The sequence below is a fragment of the Tachypleus tridentatus genome, chromosome 4, assembly GCF_004210375.1.
Source record: "Tachypleus tridentatus isolate NWPU-2018 chromosome 4, ASM421037v1, whole genome shotgun sequence".
Taxonomy (NCBI): domain Eukaryota; kingdom Metazoa; phylum Arthropoda; class Merostomata; order Xiphosura; family Limulidae; genus Tachypleus; species Tachypleus tridentatus.
In genome coordinates, this window is record NC_134828.1 from 49,375,567 (window position 1) to 49,396,224 (window position 20,658).

General features: G+C 30.4%; 1 protein-coding gene across 11 annotated transcripts in view; it reads left to right on the forward strand.

The window, feature by feature from the left end:
- The window catches only part of LOC143249089 (insulin-like peptide receptor), a 148,096-nt gene that overhangs the window by 9,379 nt on the left and 118,059 nt on the right, over positions 1–20,658 (forward strand). For 9 of the 11 annotated variants that reach the window (XM_076498337.1, XM_076498339.1, XM_076498334.1 and 6 more), the window contains 2 exons: positions 2,023–2,198; positions 6,210–6,399. In XM_076498337.1, the coding sequence (XP_076354452.1) occupies positions 2,023–2,198; positions 6,210–6,399 (366 nt within the window). Of the gene's footprint in view, positions 1–2,022; positions 2,199–6,209; positions 6,400–19,463; positions 19,539–20,658 lie in introns of those variants that run through there. The other 2 variants (XM_076498344.1, XM_076498345.1) reach the window with 2 other exon arrangements.

The window sequence follows — 20,658 nt, forward strand, 5'->3', positions numbered from 1 at the left end:
CTTGTTTTAAACTTTTTATATGAAGTGTTGAATTGTAAATGTTCAAGGTAATATTATCCATTCTGCTGGATGTTGTCACACAGCATGCCAGTTGTTTCTGCCTTCTGTGTGACAGTTACCCTCAAAATGTCAGAGAGTCCTGTATAACATCTCACTGTCATGACAGCAAGTGCTACCAAAACTGAGTAAAATCCAGTTATTTTATAGATTTACTAGATAGCTTTGACTATGCTAGGATGATGTAGTAAACAGAAAAACATTTAGAGGCCATATATTATACCACCAACAGTGAATGGGTTAATATGAAGTTTTTAAAATTTCCATATATGCAGCTTGGTAAAGGTAATTGTGACACCATTGTAAAAGATCAAGTCATAGGTTGCTGATAAATCTTTCTCAATTTCCTTGAATTTTTTTATATGACTTAAATGTAATTGATGAAAAAGCATGAAAAGGAATATTTTAACTCGTAGCAGTCAAGATGAATATGAGTGAATATATGAAATTAATTCTGTTCAGCAATAAAAAAAATTCTAAGATGAAATTTCACAGCATAAAAGATAATGGAAAAGGAAATCAGTTTATGTGAATTTCTTTAAAACTAGTTACAATTTGTTCAGTTTGATGCATTTTTTTTACCACTGTAAGAATGATAGAATCAAAGGTTATCAGTGATACCCCATCAATTTGGAAAGAATTAATATGCAAAATGAAAAAAAGGACTGATAAGTGAAAAATAAACTGTGATAAGCACAGTAACAAAATGATAATTTAGAATGATAATTAATGAGTGGTAAGTCTGCAGACTTGCACTGCTAGAAGGCAGATTTTAATACTCTTGGTGGGCAGAGCACATATAGACCATTGTGTAGCTTTGTGCTTAACTGTAGGCAAACAAATTCTTCAGTTGACTGATAACGACAATCACAAACCAGAAATTCGTCATGTACAAATGTGTATAGTTGCAACATGCTAAAAAGGTATTTTGTACTTTCCATATTTTACTTTATATGAATTGAGCACTTAACATTGAACAAACTCTAAAATATGAATTAGAAATGTAAATATGTTCCATAGTTTAAAAAAATGGAAAGAGGTGAGTAGGGCCACTGTTTTTGACTCAGCACATGAATGATATATCAACAAATAGAAAAGATGGGAGGTTATTATTTTATATTCTAGCTTTTCAATATTGGTGATTTTAGTTCCTAATTCATACAAAACTATAGAGTTTGTATTGACGTGATTAAAATATAATTTGAACCAATGCTGCATTCAATATACCATGCAAACACAAATTACTGTATAGGTGTGTTTATTTAATTTTTAAACTTAAAAGTAAATATTAAAAAATGTATAATAGTAAAATTTTGATTATAATCTACAGTTTAATACCACACTTACTGAGATAAATTTTTAAAAATAGTAGTTTAATAAAATTTTGAATGCAAGACAACAAACACGATGACATGGCTTTTGGCTAATGACTAGTGTAGAGAGGGTTAAATTGCCCAGCCTTAAGAGCAGAGATTTTCAAACAAGCTTTGATTTATTTCAGATAAAACTGTTAACATCTGAGATGACTCTGTGGTAAAATTAAACCAATGTAGCACTTATACATATGTAAAGTGAAGTATGCTCTGGTGGCAAAGAATTGTGACCATTTGCCAGCAAGAATTGTCTGTGAATAAAAAAATATTTTTAATAAATTTTACAAAATCATGCTTTCAGGAGTGACTAATTTGATGAATCTAATCACTTCTGAGGAAATAGTCCATTTTAAAGAAAAATATAGGTTTCATTCTTGTGTAATTCTTACTCATATGTTAAGAATATTTGAATGTAATTGACATATTTTTTTAAGAGAGAAATTTGGTTTCATGAAAATTTCAATAGTAAATAACCAGCATGAAAAAGTGATTTGGTTTAATAGAATGTGTATGTCAACACATGACAATTTGTATTTGTTAACTGTGTAGCTACAGAATTTTCAAGAGATATTTTTTCTGTTCCTCTCTGTAGTTTGCCATTTAGAATGTCAAAGTGCTAGTAAAACCTGTGATAAGAATGGGTTCTGTTGTCATAAGGAATGTCTTGGAGGTTGCAGTATCAATGATTCTCCAAGGGGATGTAGAAGCTGTAGAAATGTTGTGTACAATAATAAGTGCTATGAGAAATGTCCTATTGAAACATACCAGGTTGGTTGAAACATAAGTAGATACTTCTAATAGATTATAATGGGAAAATTAATGCATTAGTATTTGTAATTATTTTTAAGATATATATTTTTTTAATTGAACCATATTATATGTTTTAAAGGCTTATCTGTTGGAAAATAAAATTTATGCAGTGAAATATTTTTTGCATAAGTTTAGTAAGAGAAATAAAAGTTTTCCAGTGCAGAAATAAAGGTAATTATAAATTGTAGCTAATAGTTCACTGTGCTGCTTGGAAAAACATTTTTGGTTGTCTCATGAGCTTGTTTATTCACCTACTGACTTTTTTGGCTTTTATTTATTATTTTCTTAAAGTTTATCAATTAATTTTTAACCCCTGAACAGTTGTTCTGGAAAATACTAAAATGTTGCTTTACTTGGCAGTTGGTGACTTAAAACGTTAGTTAAACTTCTTGATGTGGATAGGTAAAACTGTGCATGTTATGACTGTTTATGGAATTACATCCCAAATTTAATTAAACTTTATTATCTGTGTATAAAAATAAACTTCACATCATAAAAATAGCCATTAAATCAGATTTTAGTATTGTATAAGTTGTCTCAATTACAAAAGGGAATATTTAAATAATTTCTCATTGTTGTAAGTTTAATGCAAATTAGTCATTATACTGTAACTATTACTAGGAATAGCTTAATTTTTATAACTTTAAATATTCATTTATGGAACTAGAAACCAGAAAGTTAACCCCCTCTTGTCACTTACTTTTGCTGGATCCTTTCTTTTGACAAATAACCAATAATTCCCTGTTGTTGCAACACTTATAACCAACAGAAAGACAAATTTTTAATGTATTGAATGGTGTATAATGCTAGCTTATTTGTTCTCAGTAAAGATTTTTAGATATTTTGACTACAATTTTTAAATTGCTATTGCTAAAATCAGTTTAAACTGTTTAAGGGAATTATTTCAAGAAACTTATGCCCCAGTTAGGAACTCGTTTAAATTACACTATGTAACACAAATTTTGTTCCTGGATTGTATGTGTTATTTCTTAATTGCTTGTGTTGTAAAAGTACAGAAAATGGAAATTATTCCCTTCAAACTTTGCTTTTGTAACCTGGATAATGAAATTTAGAAATTAACCTATTTTCTATCTGAAAACAGACAACTTTACACATTTTCATTTACATAAGGTCAGAATAAAACAGTGTAAATCACTTTCACCTATCAACCTCCTAATATAGTCTCCCATCATGTTTTTGTCATACACTCCTTGGTAGTGGTGTTCAAAGTCCAGTATATCTTGATGGAAGCACTCGCCTTGTTTCTCTGAGTATGCTCCCATGTTCTCTTTGAATTTTTCAAGATGAGGGTCAAGGATATGGACTTTCAGGGACATCCTGCAGCCCATTTTGCTGTAGTTCTTCACTAGAGTCTCAACCAGTTCCACATAATTTTTGGCTTTGTGATTGCCCAAGAAGCCCCAAACCACTGTGACAAAGCTGCCCCAAGCTTTTTTTCCCTTCCTTCTGAGCTTCTTGGGGAATTCTGTGCACTCCAGGATCTTCTTTATTTGTGGTCTGATGAAGACATCAGCTTTGACCTTTGCCTCAGACATCTTAAGGAGGAAGTCTCAAAGGTACTTGAAGGCTGCAAACTCCTTATCAAGAGCTGCGACAAATTGTTTCATAAGACCCAATTTTACGTGCAATGGTGGGAACAAAACCTTCTGGAGGTCCACTAGTGGCTCACACTTGACAATGTACTTCTCCACAGAGAACATGGTCCATTGTGGACAGTGCTTCCTGTTGTAGTGCACTGCAGTGTGCCTCCTGTTCCAAAGGCAAAGATAACACGGAAACTTGGTAAAGCCTCTTTGGAGACCCATCAGGAATGCCACCATTTTAAAGTCTCTGATAACCTCCCAGCCATACTCCTCATACTTCAAGGCTTCTAACAAGATCTTGACGCTGTTGTATTCCTCTTTGAGGTGCACTGAATCAGCCAGGGGAAGGTACAGATATTTATTTTCATTATGGAGCAGCACAGTTTTGAGGCTTCTGAATGCATGTGTAGAATGCTTGCAGTTTCTTGATGCCATCTCTGATAAAATCAAATAGGTCTATGTGTTCACTTAGGCAGCTAGAACTAAACTGAAGTGGTGTGCCCCTGTATACATATTACTTTGGAAAGTTCTAGAAAATTCTCGTAAGTTCTACAACATTCTAGAAAGTTCTTGAAAATTTTTGTAACTTCGAGAAAATTCTCTATAAGCTACTCAGCACTGAATCTACCTGGAATGTTCTGGAAAATGAGTAAATTTCAAAATTTAATTACCCAGGTCACAAAAGGAAAGTTTGAAGAGAAAAATAGGTCTTTTACATTTACTTTAGGCATAAGCAATTTGGAAATAACACTTCCTGCCCAGGAACAAGAAAAAGTAAAAATTTTGTTACATAGTGTTATTATAGTTATAGGACACCATTTGCATTTTGCTTGTTTATTTTGTCTTCTTAAGTGTGTATTTCAAATAAATAAAATTTATTGTAATTACTGGTAGTATCAAGGTACAGAGGTTAAGTTTCATCAGAAGATTGGCAGCAAAACATTAAGAAGCCACTCAGAATTGTTAAATGTCTTAATTTTTGTGTTAATATTTTGTTTATTGTTATGAAAGCAACTAAAATGTAAAATTAGAAATTTACTAGGCCAGGCAATAATTTCAAATTTTCTTCATGTTGTTTGCTTACGAGTATCTAATGCATTATGTCATTTAGTACTGTAACTTGAGCTAAGTGTTTGGCATTTGATTTACTGTTTTTATTGCATCGTTACCAATTAGACATAGCTAATAGAATAATGAAACAAATAAATTAAAACAGGTGTAAATTGTTTCAGAGTTTATTGAAAAAATTTGATAATCATTTAGGTTATACAAATAACATTTGAAAACTGTAAGATGAAAAAAGTATTTTTCATTTTAATGTGAAAATCATCTTGGACATTAACTAGCCATAAGCTAAAGCCACTTGTTGAATTCACATATTTACAGACATATCTATAGAAAAATATATTTTTCTGTGTTTGTGTACAAAGAAACCTGTAATGCTTACTAACAGCTTGCCAAATTTCATGAAGATACACTCCATTAAAATTTGTAAGTATATTTCTGTGATTATGTGGTGGTTGCAGGGTTGGTCAAAATGACTGAGCTTTTACAGAGAGAGTTAACCTTTATGAATATATAAAATTAAATTACAGTTAATGAATAATTCTTTTGAAATTACATGAAGTACTTGAACTTTAAAATTTGGTAAGATAATATGCTCTGACACCTGAAAAGTGTTCAGCAGCCCAGAAAGGTTTAAGGATATTTAACCCTTTGAAGAGTTGTGAGCCCCTTATTTATTGAATATTATTGATACGTTTATCATATAAAAGAAAGTCTTGTAAATAAAATAACCCATTATTTATTGAAAAGAAGCTGTATTTAAAAAAAGTTAATTTGTCTTGATGATGAATACTGTTACCTAACCTAAACTATGCCATTTTAAAAGTTCACATTCTAGGTAACTGATAAGTCTTTGTAAATTAATGTTGTGTTTCTGTGTGGTTTGTTGCAGGACGTAGTAATTATTGTAGTTGTCATAATGAACTATCAAAAGAAATATGACAATGAATATCAGTCAAGTTGAAATTGACTGGATATTTATATCTTTGTGTGTTCTTGTAAAAAGTTTTGTATGAAGGTCTTACTATATGAAAGTATATTATCTTTGCTTTGAGTCTTACAAAAACAACTCATAGTTTTAAAGTGTTTATGAACACTGGCATACAATAAAAATAATTTTTACCCTACTCCAGAATTGTAAACAGTCTAGTGTTTTAAATGTTTATCATAATGTTTCATTCACTATATGGAATAAGTTTTAAAATCAGTTATTTATTCTCTCAAGAGAAACATAAAAAATATGTGTGAATGTTTTTAGTATTTTTTATCTTTAATACATAAGTATGTTTTATATTTATAGTATATGGGATGGCGGTGCATTAATGAGGATACTTGTCGGAATATCACAACAAGACTGACAGAGGGTAAAATAATCCATTGGAAACCCATTGCTAGTCTTCAGAGTTGTATGCAAGACTGCCCTGCAGGTTACATAGAAGCTGACAATGATAGACACAGCTGTAAAAAATGTACTGGTCATTGTCCAAAGGGTAAGATTGGTGTGTCATTTGATAATTTCAAGAACTGGGAAATGTTTCACATATGTACATGTTTTATGAATTGAATATCTTAAATATAAAAATAATTATTTAACTAATTCACAAATTGTGTTAAGTACTATCTGTAATATTCCATATGTATTTTGATAGAGCATTAAATGCTTTAAAGTAAAATATGTTGTTTGTACCCTGAGGGCTTCCTGAAGTATGTAATAAGCATGATTGTACTTAATTTCTCATTTCCAAACAGTTTAATGTAATGTAGAACATATTTGAAAAGTTTTTTAATGATTTTTTTCTTTCATTATGTATGTATGTATGTGTGTGTGTGTATATAGTGAAATTAAGTAATTACATCCAAATAAACCTAAATGAATAAACAAAATCATGAAGAAGGACTGTTTATTCATTTAGCTTCATTTGGATGTCATTATTTAATATCAGTAAAATTTATTCAATGTATTTGAATGGTCGCTGACTATGTTGCACCATCCGTTGCATTGTTAAAACTTCATGAAGTTAAGTATAACAGCCTTAACTAGTGACATATTAAATTGAAACTATAATTTAGCCTAGCATGCTGGTTATGGTAATTATGTTGCTGCAAATGTAATAAAATGTAATAGCAAAAGATGTCTCACATGTCCTGCTCTAAACACCTTTTATCCTATTACTTATACTAATTCATTTTGTAAAATAAAAAAAATAACTTATTTATTAACATGTACTAAATGTAATATTGAATATATGGATCAAACTTCTAACCCATTACATACACATAAATTTACATAATCTCAAAAACAATTTAATGAATTCTGTATAATTGAAACACTTCAGAATTCATCCTTTAACATTGGTTAAGATAACTATATTAGAAATAGTTAATGAAGAAACCAATAGATTTCAAAGAGAAATCTTTTATATTTTAAAACTAAACACATTATATTATTATGGATTAAACCAAGATTTCAATAGTTATACTGCTTTTAATTTGAGCAATGATTATTGTATTGCTAATTTTTTCTTGGTAGATAACTTGATTCATAAAAATAAGAAAACTAGAGGAAAAGGAAATAAAGTAAAATGGGTTAATTTTTCAGAATTGTGTAGTTATTTAGATAATAGTTTTTATACTAGCATTAGTATACATAAACTACTTTGAAAAGATTTATGAACCAAATTTTTCCAAAATAAAAGTATTAATTAATGTAATAAATAAATATAACTTTCGAAATGATCATGCAAAACACTTACTTGTAGACATTATAAAATATTGATTTAAAGTTAATGATGTTTCAAGTTTTGAAAAAGAGAAACAGAAAGTAAAACCTTCATATTTGTTAATTAATTTTAGAAATAAAACATTCAGTGATTTACAGATTTATAAAATTATTCATCAGTCTATAAACAATAATCTTTTTCCTTGTAAAAACTTAAGATCAACTGCCAGTTATAAATATGAAGTTACAAGTGGTCCATTAATACATAATTATAAAATTTTTTTAGCTAATTTAAATGTAGCTGATGTTAATAATTTACCTTATGAATGTGAAAATAGTTTATTTGTTGATACTTTTCATAAACATATTATTACTGGTAATTTAGATATTAAAAAGGACAAAATATTACATGAAATAATCAAAAAAAGGAGCTAAATACAGAACAGCAACAAAATGTAATAAAAATAATATTCTAAAATCTCTTGAAAAAATATTAATGAGTATATTTTAAAACTTAAATATATTGAAGCTCATCCACATAGATGGTTTTTGGAATGGAAGTTATATACACTTAAAAAATGAAAATAAAATTATCCCACATAAATTTAAAAAAATACCATACAGATTTATCATTTAATCAGCTAAAAAAATAAGATTAAAGAACTAATCAATATCTAATACAGATATGTATTATTTTGATTTAGAAGTTAAAATAATTGATAAAAAGGATATCAATATAAATATTTTTGATAAAAGAAAAGAATTTGATATTCCAATTAATGGTTTACTCTCCTTATGTGCCATACCCATTTATTATAAACATTATAACTTTGCAGTTGTTCAGATGTTGTATAATTTGTATAATGTATAATAATGTATAATAAAATTACAATATTTTATTAATAATGTTGATATACTGATAGAAAAATTAATAGTTAATGGATTTAATAAAGAAATCTTAGATAAAATTATTGTGTAATAAATACAAAGCAAGTAAAATCAAAGAAATTCTACTAAAAATTATTTTTAGTTAAAAATAAAGTAACTAAGAACTTGGAACTACTTTATGCGGATGTACACCTTGAGTCGCATATAAAAGCATGACAGTCACGGTAAACTATCACTTTACTGATGTTGTGTTCATTAGTGCCTCTACCATATTGGGGGCAGGAATGCTAACTTCAAGAGGTAAGTTTTATCTTACTTACCCCAAAATGGTAGCACCTTATTTTCCTTATTTTTTATTTTATTTTATTTACTTATTTTTCATCTTTTTATGTTTCTCTTATTCTTATTTTAACTTTGGAGAGCAGTCAGCTTCCCAAACTGTCTGCAGGCAGTGAAGGGTGATATAGATGTGGGACATTGTGGTCTGGAGCACCCACATCTCACTCTCCTAATTTCTAATTTTCTTATGTGAGACTAGCTGATAGAGTGTGTATCCTTATTATAATGTGGGTCCTATTTCTGCAGTCATCTCCAAAACCTAGGATACATTTTATAATGCCACGTCGTTACTTGTACCCTAGGATTCTCTTTTAAAAATATGCAGCTTATTTTGTTTCATGTCATTGTGTTGTATTTATGGCTTAAACATTTATGGTTATTATGGATTATTTCTGTTTTATAATTAAAATTTGAAAGATTTACTGATTTTTTCTCTCTATCTCCATAATGCCAATATACAAGTTTCATGTCACAATACAAGGATTACCTTAGTTAAAAGCATTTTGCCAAAAGCTGAACTGTTTCTGCAAGTGATAATGTTAAATGGCCAGTGAGTACCCATTGAAGTGTGTCAACATAAATAGCAAAGCACAGGAAAGGTAAAATAAAACATTAAAAATATACTATGAATATAAAGGTAAATGCATGAAATCAAGAATGATCAATGAATATATTTTAAGGTTATTCCACAAAGATATAAAAGATATGTATATATTTAAAATTCTTAACTTGAAACATTTCATTGCACTTTACACTGATGATACTAATTAGAGTTACTGATATGCTAGAAAAAATGGGAAATAAGATACAAATATTTACCTTAAAAAACTTCTGATATTTATTTTAAAGGTTCTATTGATTATGCAATGGAAATGTGGAAATGCGAGATAAAAAATTATTTTGTCCATTTGGGTGTGTTTTTAAATAACCAAGGCATGCTCAAACAACCCCTCTCAAGTTGCAGAAATGTCCACCTCTCTCTTTCTTCCACATCAGAAGTCTCTGTTGAGACAGTCTTGATTAAACATTCTACACTCAGATGTTTGGAAACTAAATCTTTATGCTTGGAATTTATGTGGTCCTTTGCTCAATATAAGTATTTAACTTCTGAGGTTTCTGTGTACTTAATTAAATCTCTCCATAGGCTGTCAATGATCATTTATCCACAGAAATGGACTATTTATTATCAGTGGTGTATGCAAAGAAAGCTAAAACATTTTCAATCATATCCTGTCTTCCAACTTGGGTATTTTAAAAGGAGCTTGCTTTATCTATAGTGGTTTTATATAAAGCATCCTTATCCACTATTTTTAGGTATTCTAAATATTTAAAGGTTTTTGAATCCCCAATTCTCTCAGTTCTGCTAAAATCCTTTGTATTCTTCAGCCCAAATGACCTTTTCAATTACCAAATTGGGATTTCAGTTGTTTTATGTGCATTATATCATCCTCCTTTTGAGCTCTTAAATTTTTATTTGTTTTTGTAGTTGTTGATGTGTAGACATTATTGGTTCCCCTTTTGCATTTCCCCCCAACTTTGCTAGTGGAGCTAGGGAGTCCTTACCACTCCTAGTTTCCAGTTGATAGGGTGGCAGACAGAGACTTTTCCTCCAGAGTGTTTAAATCTGTTCCTCCACTCTTGGAGGAGAAGATGAAGTTGGGGGTCCTCCTACTAGGGCTGCTGGATGTTTTTCCCAGATATCGATGGGAGTGGAAGTCGACTTGTAATTGTTGTTTGCATCTGACACAAAGCTCTTTGGTTGTGGGGTATATATGGCCATTTCTTGATCCAATGTTGGTTTAGAATATTGTTCATAGAAGGTGGTCCACTGTTTCATAATTGTGAAGGAGCAGTAATCCCATCCGAGGTTTTTGGTTGAGTGTAGGTTTCACATTTTTCCATAATTCCAGGGGCAAGTGGAATACTCCTTGTCCACTTGGTTATAGAGTTAGGATGAATGTTCATAATTCCAGATCATATGAGTTCTGTTCCTTTGATTGTGTATGACATACATAATTCCATCATTTTGAGCCTGGAGTGTTGTCATTTAGACTTCTTCACATGAAGAATATAAAGTTTCTTCACTTAGGTATTACTTACTTTTTTTGCCATGATTCTGGTGGTGTGAAATGCACTGCTCTGTCGGATCCAATCAGATTACATGTATATATAACATTGTGGTCTGGTATCCATAGCCAACAACATGGAATATAGGTACCATGACCCTTTTATTCCAATCCCATGTTGTGGAATCTTGGCTATTTGATTGGAGCAGGCCTATACTGATGATTACTCATATTTTATTTCACTTTTGATATAGGAACTAAGTTCTAGATGATGAGCATACCTCATCTGGATGTAGCACAGCCCCCCTATTCTTGTACCATATTTTTCTCTTGGTATACTCCTGTTCTATGTAGATGCTTTCTGTATGGATCATACCTGCATTGGCTCTTCCATCTTCTCAATATGGGATTCTAGTTATGGCGTCAGTGAGAAATAAGTATGTTTTGGAAGTTAACATCTGCCTAAACTATAAATGTATTTCCAATAATATTTATCTCCATCGACACTCTCCCACCTTACCTATGTCGTAAAAAATGATTACATTATTGGGATAATGTGCTTATATACAGTACTTAGCTGGAGGATGTATTGAAGTTGATAGAGAAATTTGCAAATTAGCATTTGCCTATAGCATTCAAGTGGGGTATAAAAGACTGGCTCAAGCCTTCTCAATGTTTAGATAGGCAAAGAGTAGAAACCCTGGAGATCAAGAAATAGCTATGGTGTTAGCAGAGGTAATTATTATGAAAAATGCATTTTCAGTTTAGGAAAATGTTAACATCTTAGTTTAGGGGCATTTTTGTCTCATGCTTGATATATTTTTGTATCATAAAATACGTATTTGAAAACTACATGAATTGTTTTTGGACAGTCAAAACATAGTGAGAAAAAAAAGTGTACTAAACACCTGAGTGAAGAAGGCCTATAAAGTACATTTTGAATGTCTTGATTTTTAGGTATATTTTTCATTTATTGTTATATATTTTATAAGGGCACAATATATCATTCTATTAAAATTGGCTCTTACTAAAACTGTTTTGCAAATGGTTTAAAGTAAGATATTTTTTATTCATATTATTACAGTTCATATGCCCTAAGGGCCTCCTGAAGTATGTAATAATTATTGTTTTACTTCCATTCTCATTTCCAAACAGCTTGATGTACAGCCACATCATACCTGCACTGGCTCTTCCACCTTCTCAGTGTGGGATTCTAGTTATATTTAACAACAGCCTACAGCATCCCACCCAGTTTAGTTAAATGGATGATTAGTGGTGTAATAGTTAGGTTGAAGATGACCAAAGAAGGTCAAAACATTCTTCTGTACTTTATTTTAACTAAAGTCTTAATACCCCTACCAGCCTTCTTGAGAATACTTTGACCTTTTGTTTTCATAGTGCAGTCCCACTGAACTAGATAGTAAACAAAGTTTCATCATAGTTCATAGTTTAGCTTAAGAATACACTAATTTTTTCAATTGTGAAGAAATAGGACCTACAAAGATACACTTTAAACTTGCACACATGTTATTGTGAATATGCATAAAATGGAATTAATGTTAATTTTCTTGTTTTATTTATTGTTATTTATTTCATTGTACTTGTCATTCTTTCAGGGATTTTAACAGTCTTCATTGTTTTTGAGAAATTGTGTAAATAGAAATATATTTCTTGGTAATTGAACAACTACCTCTTTTTTTGGTTTTATTTTATAACATGCATGGTGTCTGTACTAGTAGGCGGACAGTGTAGTTGTAACTTGTCTCAGGATACATGATCTTGTGTGTTCTACATTTATGGTATGAGATGTACAATGCATTTTACTCATGCATCGGTAAAGGAAACCATGGCTGAATCAAATTACACAGACGGGTGTTATATATTATATAAGAGAAGATGCCCTTTTTATACAAAATAAAATATAATCCTTTTTACTTGATTTATTTATTTGTTGCAAAATGTCATGATAGCTTATGATCAAGGATAATGCCAAAATTTAGAAAATTGATGAACATGTGACCTTGTTTTAGGTGTCACTGTACTGAAAATGTCAATACCAAACTGACTAAAGTGGGATTTTGCGTAGATGTCGTTGCATGTGAAAATGTCAGTACCAAACTGATTTTAAAAAAATAACTAACTTGACCTTGTTTAGGTGTCAATGTACATGTTTAATGAAAATGACCATTTTTTTGTTGATTACAATTTTAGAAAATGAGATGTTTCAGTGGAAGAAGTAAAAGCAAAGTTATAATGATTCATTGGGATAAAATTGTGGATCTTGTTGAGTATCATTAATTATTGAGTTAAATAGAAAGCTCTAATAAAGTAATTACTATGGGCAAAGAATATAGTAAATGGATATACATTAAAGTTGTGGAAAGGTAAATAATTTTCAAAATTAAGTGAAAGCTGAAGAGGCTAGTCATTGGGACAAATGCATGTATTTATGCATATCTTTATACATTTTAATAACACAAGTGTAGTCTTTATATGATTGTTAAATACAGTTATTTTGATATTGATGGAAATGCTTGGTATAACATATAGCTGTTACAATATTCTGTGATTTTCCTTGTTTGTATTTGGATTTCTAATTGTCAGAACTAACCAGAAAGCCTGTGATGACTAATGACACAATATAACATTGTTTCAAATTTAATTCTACATCCCTTTTGCATGCGTTTATTTATACGTCATTGAACAAATGTAAACTAAAAGCTAAGATATGCAATCAACAGTTGTCAACCAAACACTGTAACCTATTTGTTACAATTGGATATTTCATTTATTAAGTAAACCAACAGTATTTACACCCTTTTAAATGAATAGGCCTTATTTGTAAGCTGTTACTGTTGGACTATTCTGTGAAGGTGATATTTTACTGACTAGTTACTGATGTGCCCTTGTGTAGTTTGACCCAGAACTAAATTTCTTTGGTCACATTACACAAAATTTTCATTGGAAAATGGCTACTGAAAACTTGAACCACCTTTCCTTTCTAAACAAATTAAATTACCTGTCAGAGGTGGAATTTAAATGCATTGCCTCCTTCTTACTTCAGAGATTATTACTGAAGCTGGGTAAATTGTACCCTCAACAAAGGTAATTAAAAATGTGAAAATTAAAACTTATTTGGTTAGATGAGAAAGCTTAAATGAAAAAAAAAAATTTTTGCTTGAGGAACACATGCAGACTGCCTTTTTGTGATGCAGTGCAATAGTTTCTTTACCCTAAGCTTTTCCTGGGTGATTTATTGTTTTCTTATGCTAGTTTAACCTTTTCACCTGGGGTATCATTTACTGCTCATAACATAAAGTCTTAGTGTCTTACATTCAAAATTTTATTACTTTTTATTTATGTTATACCATTTAGAGTAACATAAAATCTTAGCTAAGAATCCATATTTAAATAGTATGTGTTTTAAGGTTTTAATTATACAATATATTATTTTAAAAATTGTGAATTTCCTCCAGTGTAATACAGTGTTCTTTAGGCATCTTGTCTTCTCTATTTTATCCACCACCAATTGAAAGAGTAATAAATTAAATATAAATTGTTCATTATAAAATTGCTATTGCTCAGAAAAACCATAAATGTTATAGCCTTCAATTTTGTTTAGTTATATAGTTATCAAATAGAAAATCACACCCCACCTGTCACATGCATTCTTTTAGGATTTTACAATAGTTCTTTCTTACATTCAATTATATATTACCCATAACCAATAGAAAGTTAAGGTTTTATCTATCAAATGATGTATTGTGTAACTCTGTGATGTGAACACAGAATTGGCAGTTTTACTCGGAGTACAAACTTCATTTTCGTAATAAAGTCAGTGACTAGTTCGGATGAATTTGTAATGGCTCTTGTTGCATAGTTATAAAGCCAGAAACATTTTGAGAGTTAGGGGAAATTATCTGCATTATTTAATTAAATAAAATTTGTTTTAGTGCACTATTACCATTCGTACAAACAAATAGGCTTAAATATTCTCAACATTTGACAGAAAAAAAAAAGACTAGGTAGGTACTTTATTTCTTGTTTTTAATGTTTATTCTTTATATTTATTATTATAAATGTAAAAATATGGATTTTTTTAAAGTTGTTGACATCAGATTGGGTAAAATTAATAATATTAAACTAAAAATGTTTCACAAGACATGCCTGTGAGCCAGCTCATAGGTGATATAATTTGATAATGTAAAATGAGCTGTATGTGCTCTGAGTGATTTACAATATATAATAGCAAAGAAGTAGTTTGATGTGGTTCAAAGGGTAATAAAACAATAAGATTTAATTATAAATAGATTTATATTGTTATGAGCTTAAAGTTATGTAGGATAAATATTTGTAGTTCTATCTTACAATTTGAAATCTTTCTAAGAAAAAAAGCAAGTTAGATTTTATTTTATTTTATTTCTTTTTGTGGCTACAAAGTAGTAATCAAAGTGGTTTAACTTGACTTTGGGGTATGTGCATCTGCTTAAGCCACAATTCACACCAGCAAACCAACATGGAAACTGAGGAGCTTTACAAACATAGTTAATGTAGTATAGAAGCACAAATCAGAATGTTCCAAGAAAATTTGAAAGTTGCTGATTATCCTTTTGACTACAGAAAAGCCCTTCATTAAGAAATGGAATGTATTTCATACCACCTAGTCATGACCAATTAAACAGCTGGGCAAGCAGGAAACTGGTTAGGGATGCTATAGTATAGCTAATAGTGACTATGAAAGATGAGTAAAGTTTCATGTTTGAAATGGGAGTCAATGTTCATACCTCAGTGATATCTCAGTCCATACAAAAATTGGCAAATGACGAAAAAAAATTAATTTGTACTAAGTCTGCATGAAAGCCAGCAAATGATACTCCAGACATTTTGCAGAAGTTTTTGCAGTGAAGTGATACACAAATTGAGAATTTTGGCCTTAAATTCAAAGCAGTACATTTGGTGCAAGTACAATACAGCAGATCACCCAGTCACCACTATCTCAGATGACAAGCATGGTGGTGGAAGTATCATGTCATGGGTATGCTTTTCATCAATAGGTACTGGGAGGCTTGTTAGAATTGAGGGGAAGTTGGATGATGTAAAGTACAGGCAAATGTTATGGGAAAAACCTGTTTGAGTTAGCCAAGAATTTCAAACTGGGTTGAAAATCCACTTTTCATCAGGACAATGACCTAAAGCACTAGACCAAAACACACTGGAGGTTGTTCAGAAAAAGAAATTGAAATATCTTGGAGTGGCCTAGTCAGCGTCTTGATTTGAATGCAATAGAAACTTAACGGTGAGACTAGAAGGTTGCAGTCCATTAACAATGTTCAACAAACTTGTCAGAAATGGGGCAATTTTTCCAGGGATAATAAAGAAAAATTACACCATTTCATTGTGCAAAGCTAGTAAAGACCCATCCAGAAAATACTCTCAGTATTAATTGCTGCTAAATGTACTTCCACCAAGTACTGACTTAGATTGCTGAATACTTGTGCAACCAGCAAATTTCAGTTATTTTCCTTCTAGATTTTGCTGAAATTCAACCTACTTCACACATAGCTGTTTTAATTTTGATCATTAAAATTTAGAATAAAAACAAGTTAATTAAAAAAATTGTTTACATTATTTGCATTTCAAAATGTGACATTATTGGTTGGGGTTGAATACTTTTACCTAGGCACTGTACATGGTTAACCAAATGGACCAAGTACCTCTCCCTAAGGTTAAGATGGTTTCATTTTTTCAGCAGGATTACTTGGTTGTGAAATTAGTTTTATGAACAGTAGGGGAGGCCAACAGTTTGCAGGAGTTTTAAATGGGATTTGATAATATCCTGAAAATGGATAGGTTTGTTTATTTTTGCTAAGGATGGTTGTACATGAATAGCTTTGAAAGACAAAGTGTTCAATAGTTGCCAGTATTTTATGTAATTCTTTAGTGGATTCACATATTCTTTTTGGATAGTTTACTGAAAGGAATATTTTTTGGAAAAGATATTTTTTGCATGTCTTCCCAAAGTTCTACCATATTGGATATGTACATGTACTGTTGATAACATAAGTGAGATGTATTTGAAACAAGTCACTTTTCTTCAGGCACCAGAGTATTCAGATATTGACTACTAAGCAAAGTCTTTATCTTTTTTTCTCATCAGTATTATGAAAATACATTTTTTTCTTTAATTACAATATTCATTAAGTATTCTTTCTTAACCTAAAAACATTCAGACAATATAAGTTTAATTCTAGGCACACAATCATGTACATGTGTAAGCCTATTCTGCCTTGCAAGTTTCAGTAAAGTATGACCTAGATAATGACAGTTGTGTCAGATTAGAGTCTAACTTCTGCCAACTACAATTCCAGCATCTAAATAGCGATGCAGCCTGTCTGTGTGTACAAAACAAGTTAATGCTTTCTGCTTCATTACTGTATAAAGTCAATACCTCATTTTCCAAGAAGAATCCTCTCACTGTGACAGTAAAGTACTAAAACAATGAAACATTATCTATACCCAAAATGTTATATATAAAAGTTTGCTGTACATTTCTTATTGCATCATACGAAAAGGCTATTAATTTTCATGTTTGATGGTTTTATGTCCTTACTTGTCCATATGAACTAACTTTGCAGTACTTTTTTAATTGAATAGTATATTTGTCCTCATAACCCTTTCTAATGATTTGACATCATTTTTGTGGAAGGAGAAAAATATCAGTTTAAGTTAACAACTGTTTATATAATTACCTAATCTAACATGATGTAACTGATTTTCTTTCCTGATAAAACAGCAGTATAAAACTTTAAGTTCTTTAATTTTATGCTTCAGTCAAAAAAGATAATCAGGTCTTCAATGTAATTATCATGCTGTATTTCTACCTGTGAGAAGTACAACAGGCTAAAATATTATAAGCATAATGACTATTTAGTTTAGTATTCTTTACTATTACACAAAAGGTAAATGAATAGTACAGCTGGAGAACTTTAGTAGTATACAAAAGGGTCTGCATTGATTCAAGGTTAGTTAGAAAAATATTCTGACAAAGGTATATACTAACACCTGATGACTGGTTCTAGTGACCACATGGCTTTTATTATCTTATCTGTGGAAAAGCATCAGGAAAACCATGCAAGATCCACAGAATGACTGGGAAAAAGTAATTTCAAAACAACTTAAAACCTTACAGATGCAATGTCCTGTATCTTGACTTGAAAATTATATCAATAAACCAAATAAGTTGTATCTTTTCATAATGAAATAATTGGTTATGTGAAAAACATGACTGTTATACATGCAGATATATTTTAGTGTTTTATATGCCCTTTATTTTATGAAGTTTACAACCTGAATTATCCATCTTTTGTGTGAGTTATGAGCTTTCAAAAAGGAGGAAGGTGGATGTTATAATAAATAACACAAAAATTCTGACTTTCACACAATTTGTTCATAAGAATTCAATATGTATATGCTTATAAAATATGGAATACACAAGAAGATGGTCAAGATTAATTTGTGGGAAATGGTAGCAGCCATAGTAGTCGCAGTAGGAATGTATATTTTATGCATTTTCAACAGCTAGCTTTTAAGTTTATGACTGTTGTGTCTCACAATGAGTATTACCTAATGTTGTTATTTTTATATTCATTTTAAAATAAAATTTGTTGATGATATTGTTTAATATTTAGCAAAATCTTCCAAAAAGTATGTAGTTTCAGAATGATATTTATTTTTTTCTGCTATTTCTAACAAAATTTGTTATTCAATGTAAGTATTTGCATTTGGACTCTGAATAGTTCACATGCAAGGTGAATTTCATTTTGAGTCTAAAAGTACTGATTATTATTTTATAGTTTTCACATTTTTTTTTGCATGATTTCTAGAACATCCTAAGTGGACATAAAAAGTGTTTTTATGGTAAATTTTTACATATATTTTATCAATTTTTTCTATTTTATCACTAGCTGTGTCTATTATCATTGGTATACAGTAAAACAGTTTAGTATTAAGAAAGGGAAACCTTCACATACATTTTATCTTTTCGTTAAATAATCTTAAAATATCCTTTTCAGTTGTGCATAATTTCAAACCTCTACCTTTTCACACTTTTTTTATTTTAAATACTTTATTTTTCTGTAAGATCTATAAGACATTTGTGTATCTTTCTTCCAGACTGTATGTTTTGTTTTTTTTTGTAAAAGGCTGTGGCACCATCTGTGATAACATTAATTTACAAGAAAGCAAATAAATGCTCAGTAACAGCGATACTTAGGGGTAGAGGGTGTTGTGATTCCCTTTTTAACATACCCCTTGTTCCAAAAGTGTTATTCCACAGAATTTGATTAAAATCGGCAATGCCACCTATAAATAATTATGAATGGATGACAGATTTTTGTGCTTTATGTATATATATATATATATATATATACAGTAAAACCTGTCTAAGCAGGAAACTGCATAGGGTGGAAACCTGTACAAGCCAGAAATATCAACATTTTGCAGCATTATTTTAAGATTTCTCTTATAAAAGGCCCTCTATATGGCAGAACCTGGGTAACATGGATGGAGAACTATCTTTCATCTACCTCAGCTATCAACAAGTAGGATTAGAACCTGAGTAAGGCAGAAAAAAATGTTTTTGATTAAATGTTAATTTCTTATTTAATTAATATTTTAAATATTAATAAATTCTAGGACATTTTGTTACAGTAATAATTGGTTAAATATATTGTTCTTTTTTGCCATCATTATTTTTGCAGTTAAGTTAGATTCATGATTTGTAGAAATACAGGGTGTTCGGAAAGTCACTGTGCAGTTTTGTAATCATATTTTATTCACTCTATTTCAAGCCAGCAACTGATAGCAGTGTTTAGAAACAAAATAAAAAGGATCCAGGCCTGTATTGATGCCAACAGGGGTCACTTTCAACATTGTTTATAATTGTCATTCATATTTACCTCCTGTATTATATATTGAAACATGTCTGTTAATAAATATGTAAGTGCACAGTAACTTTCTGAACACCCTGTATGTTTGTCTTTTAGGTGCGAAATTCTACTCTTTAAATAATTCTCCCAAAAGAGATAAATTCCTATCTTCCCTAATTTTAAAATTTAGGGAAATTTACTCACTACCCTCATTTAAAAAAAACAACTACTAAATACCCTCTTTTGTTTTTTTAAAAAAAGCTATTAAATATGTATGTAATCTTTTAATGAATTTAGGATTAGGGCTAGGGTGTTTGATATTCAGTGGATAAAGGTATTTGATAAAGCTTTAGACACATTATATTGGATAGTCAAATGATTATTATTTTATTAAAGGATTACATTGGAATAAATATAGTTCATGAATTTATTTTGATATAGAACATAGGACTTAAGCATGCATTTATAAAAATGAGGTCTGTGAGGAAAAAAAGAGCATTCAAGAAGTCACTGCTCATTTTAAATGTGGAAATATACAGATTTACAACATTAAGAAAAAGGGTAAAATAATGGAAAAATATTTAACAAGCAACAAAACTGATTTGGTCAAAAGAAAAGAAAAGGGTTCTAAGTACCATGAACTAAATCACATCATGTTTGAGTGGTTTTCAGCAGCAAGAACAAAGAACTTTCCTATATCTGGTCCAATTCTGCAAGAAAATGCAAAGGAAACTGCATAGATCCTTCATTTAGATGGCTTCTCTGCATCGAATGGGTGGTTGGAAAGTTTTAGGAGAAGACACGGAATTA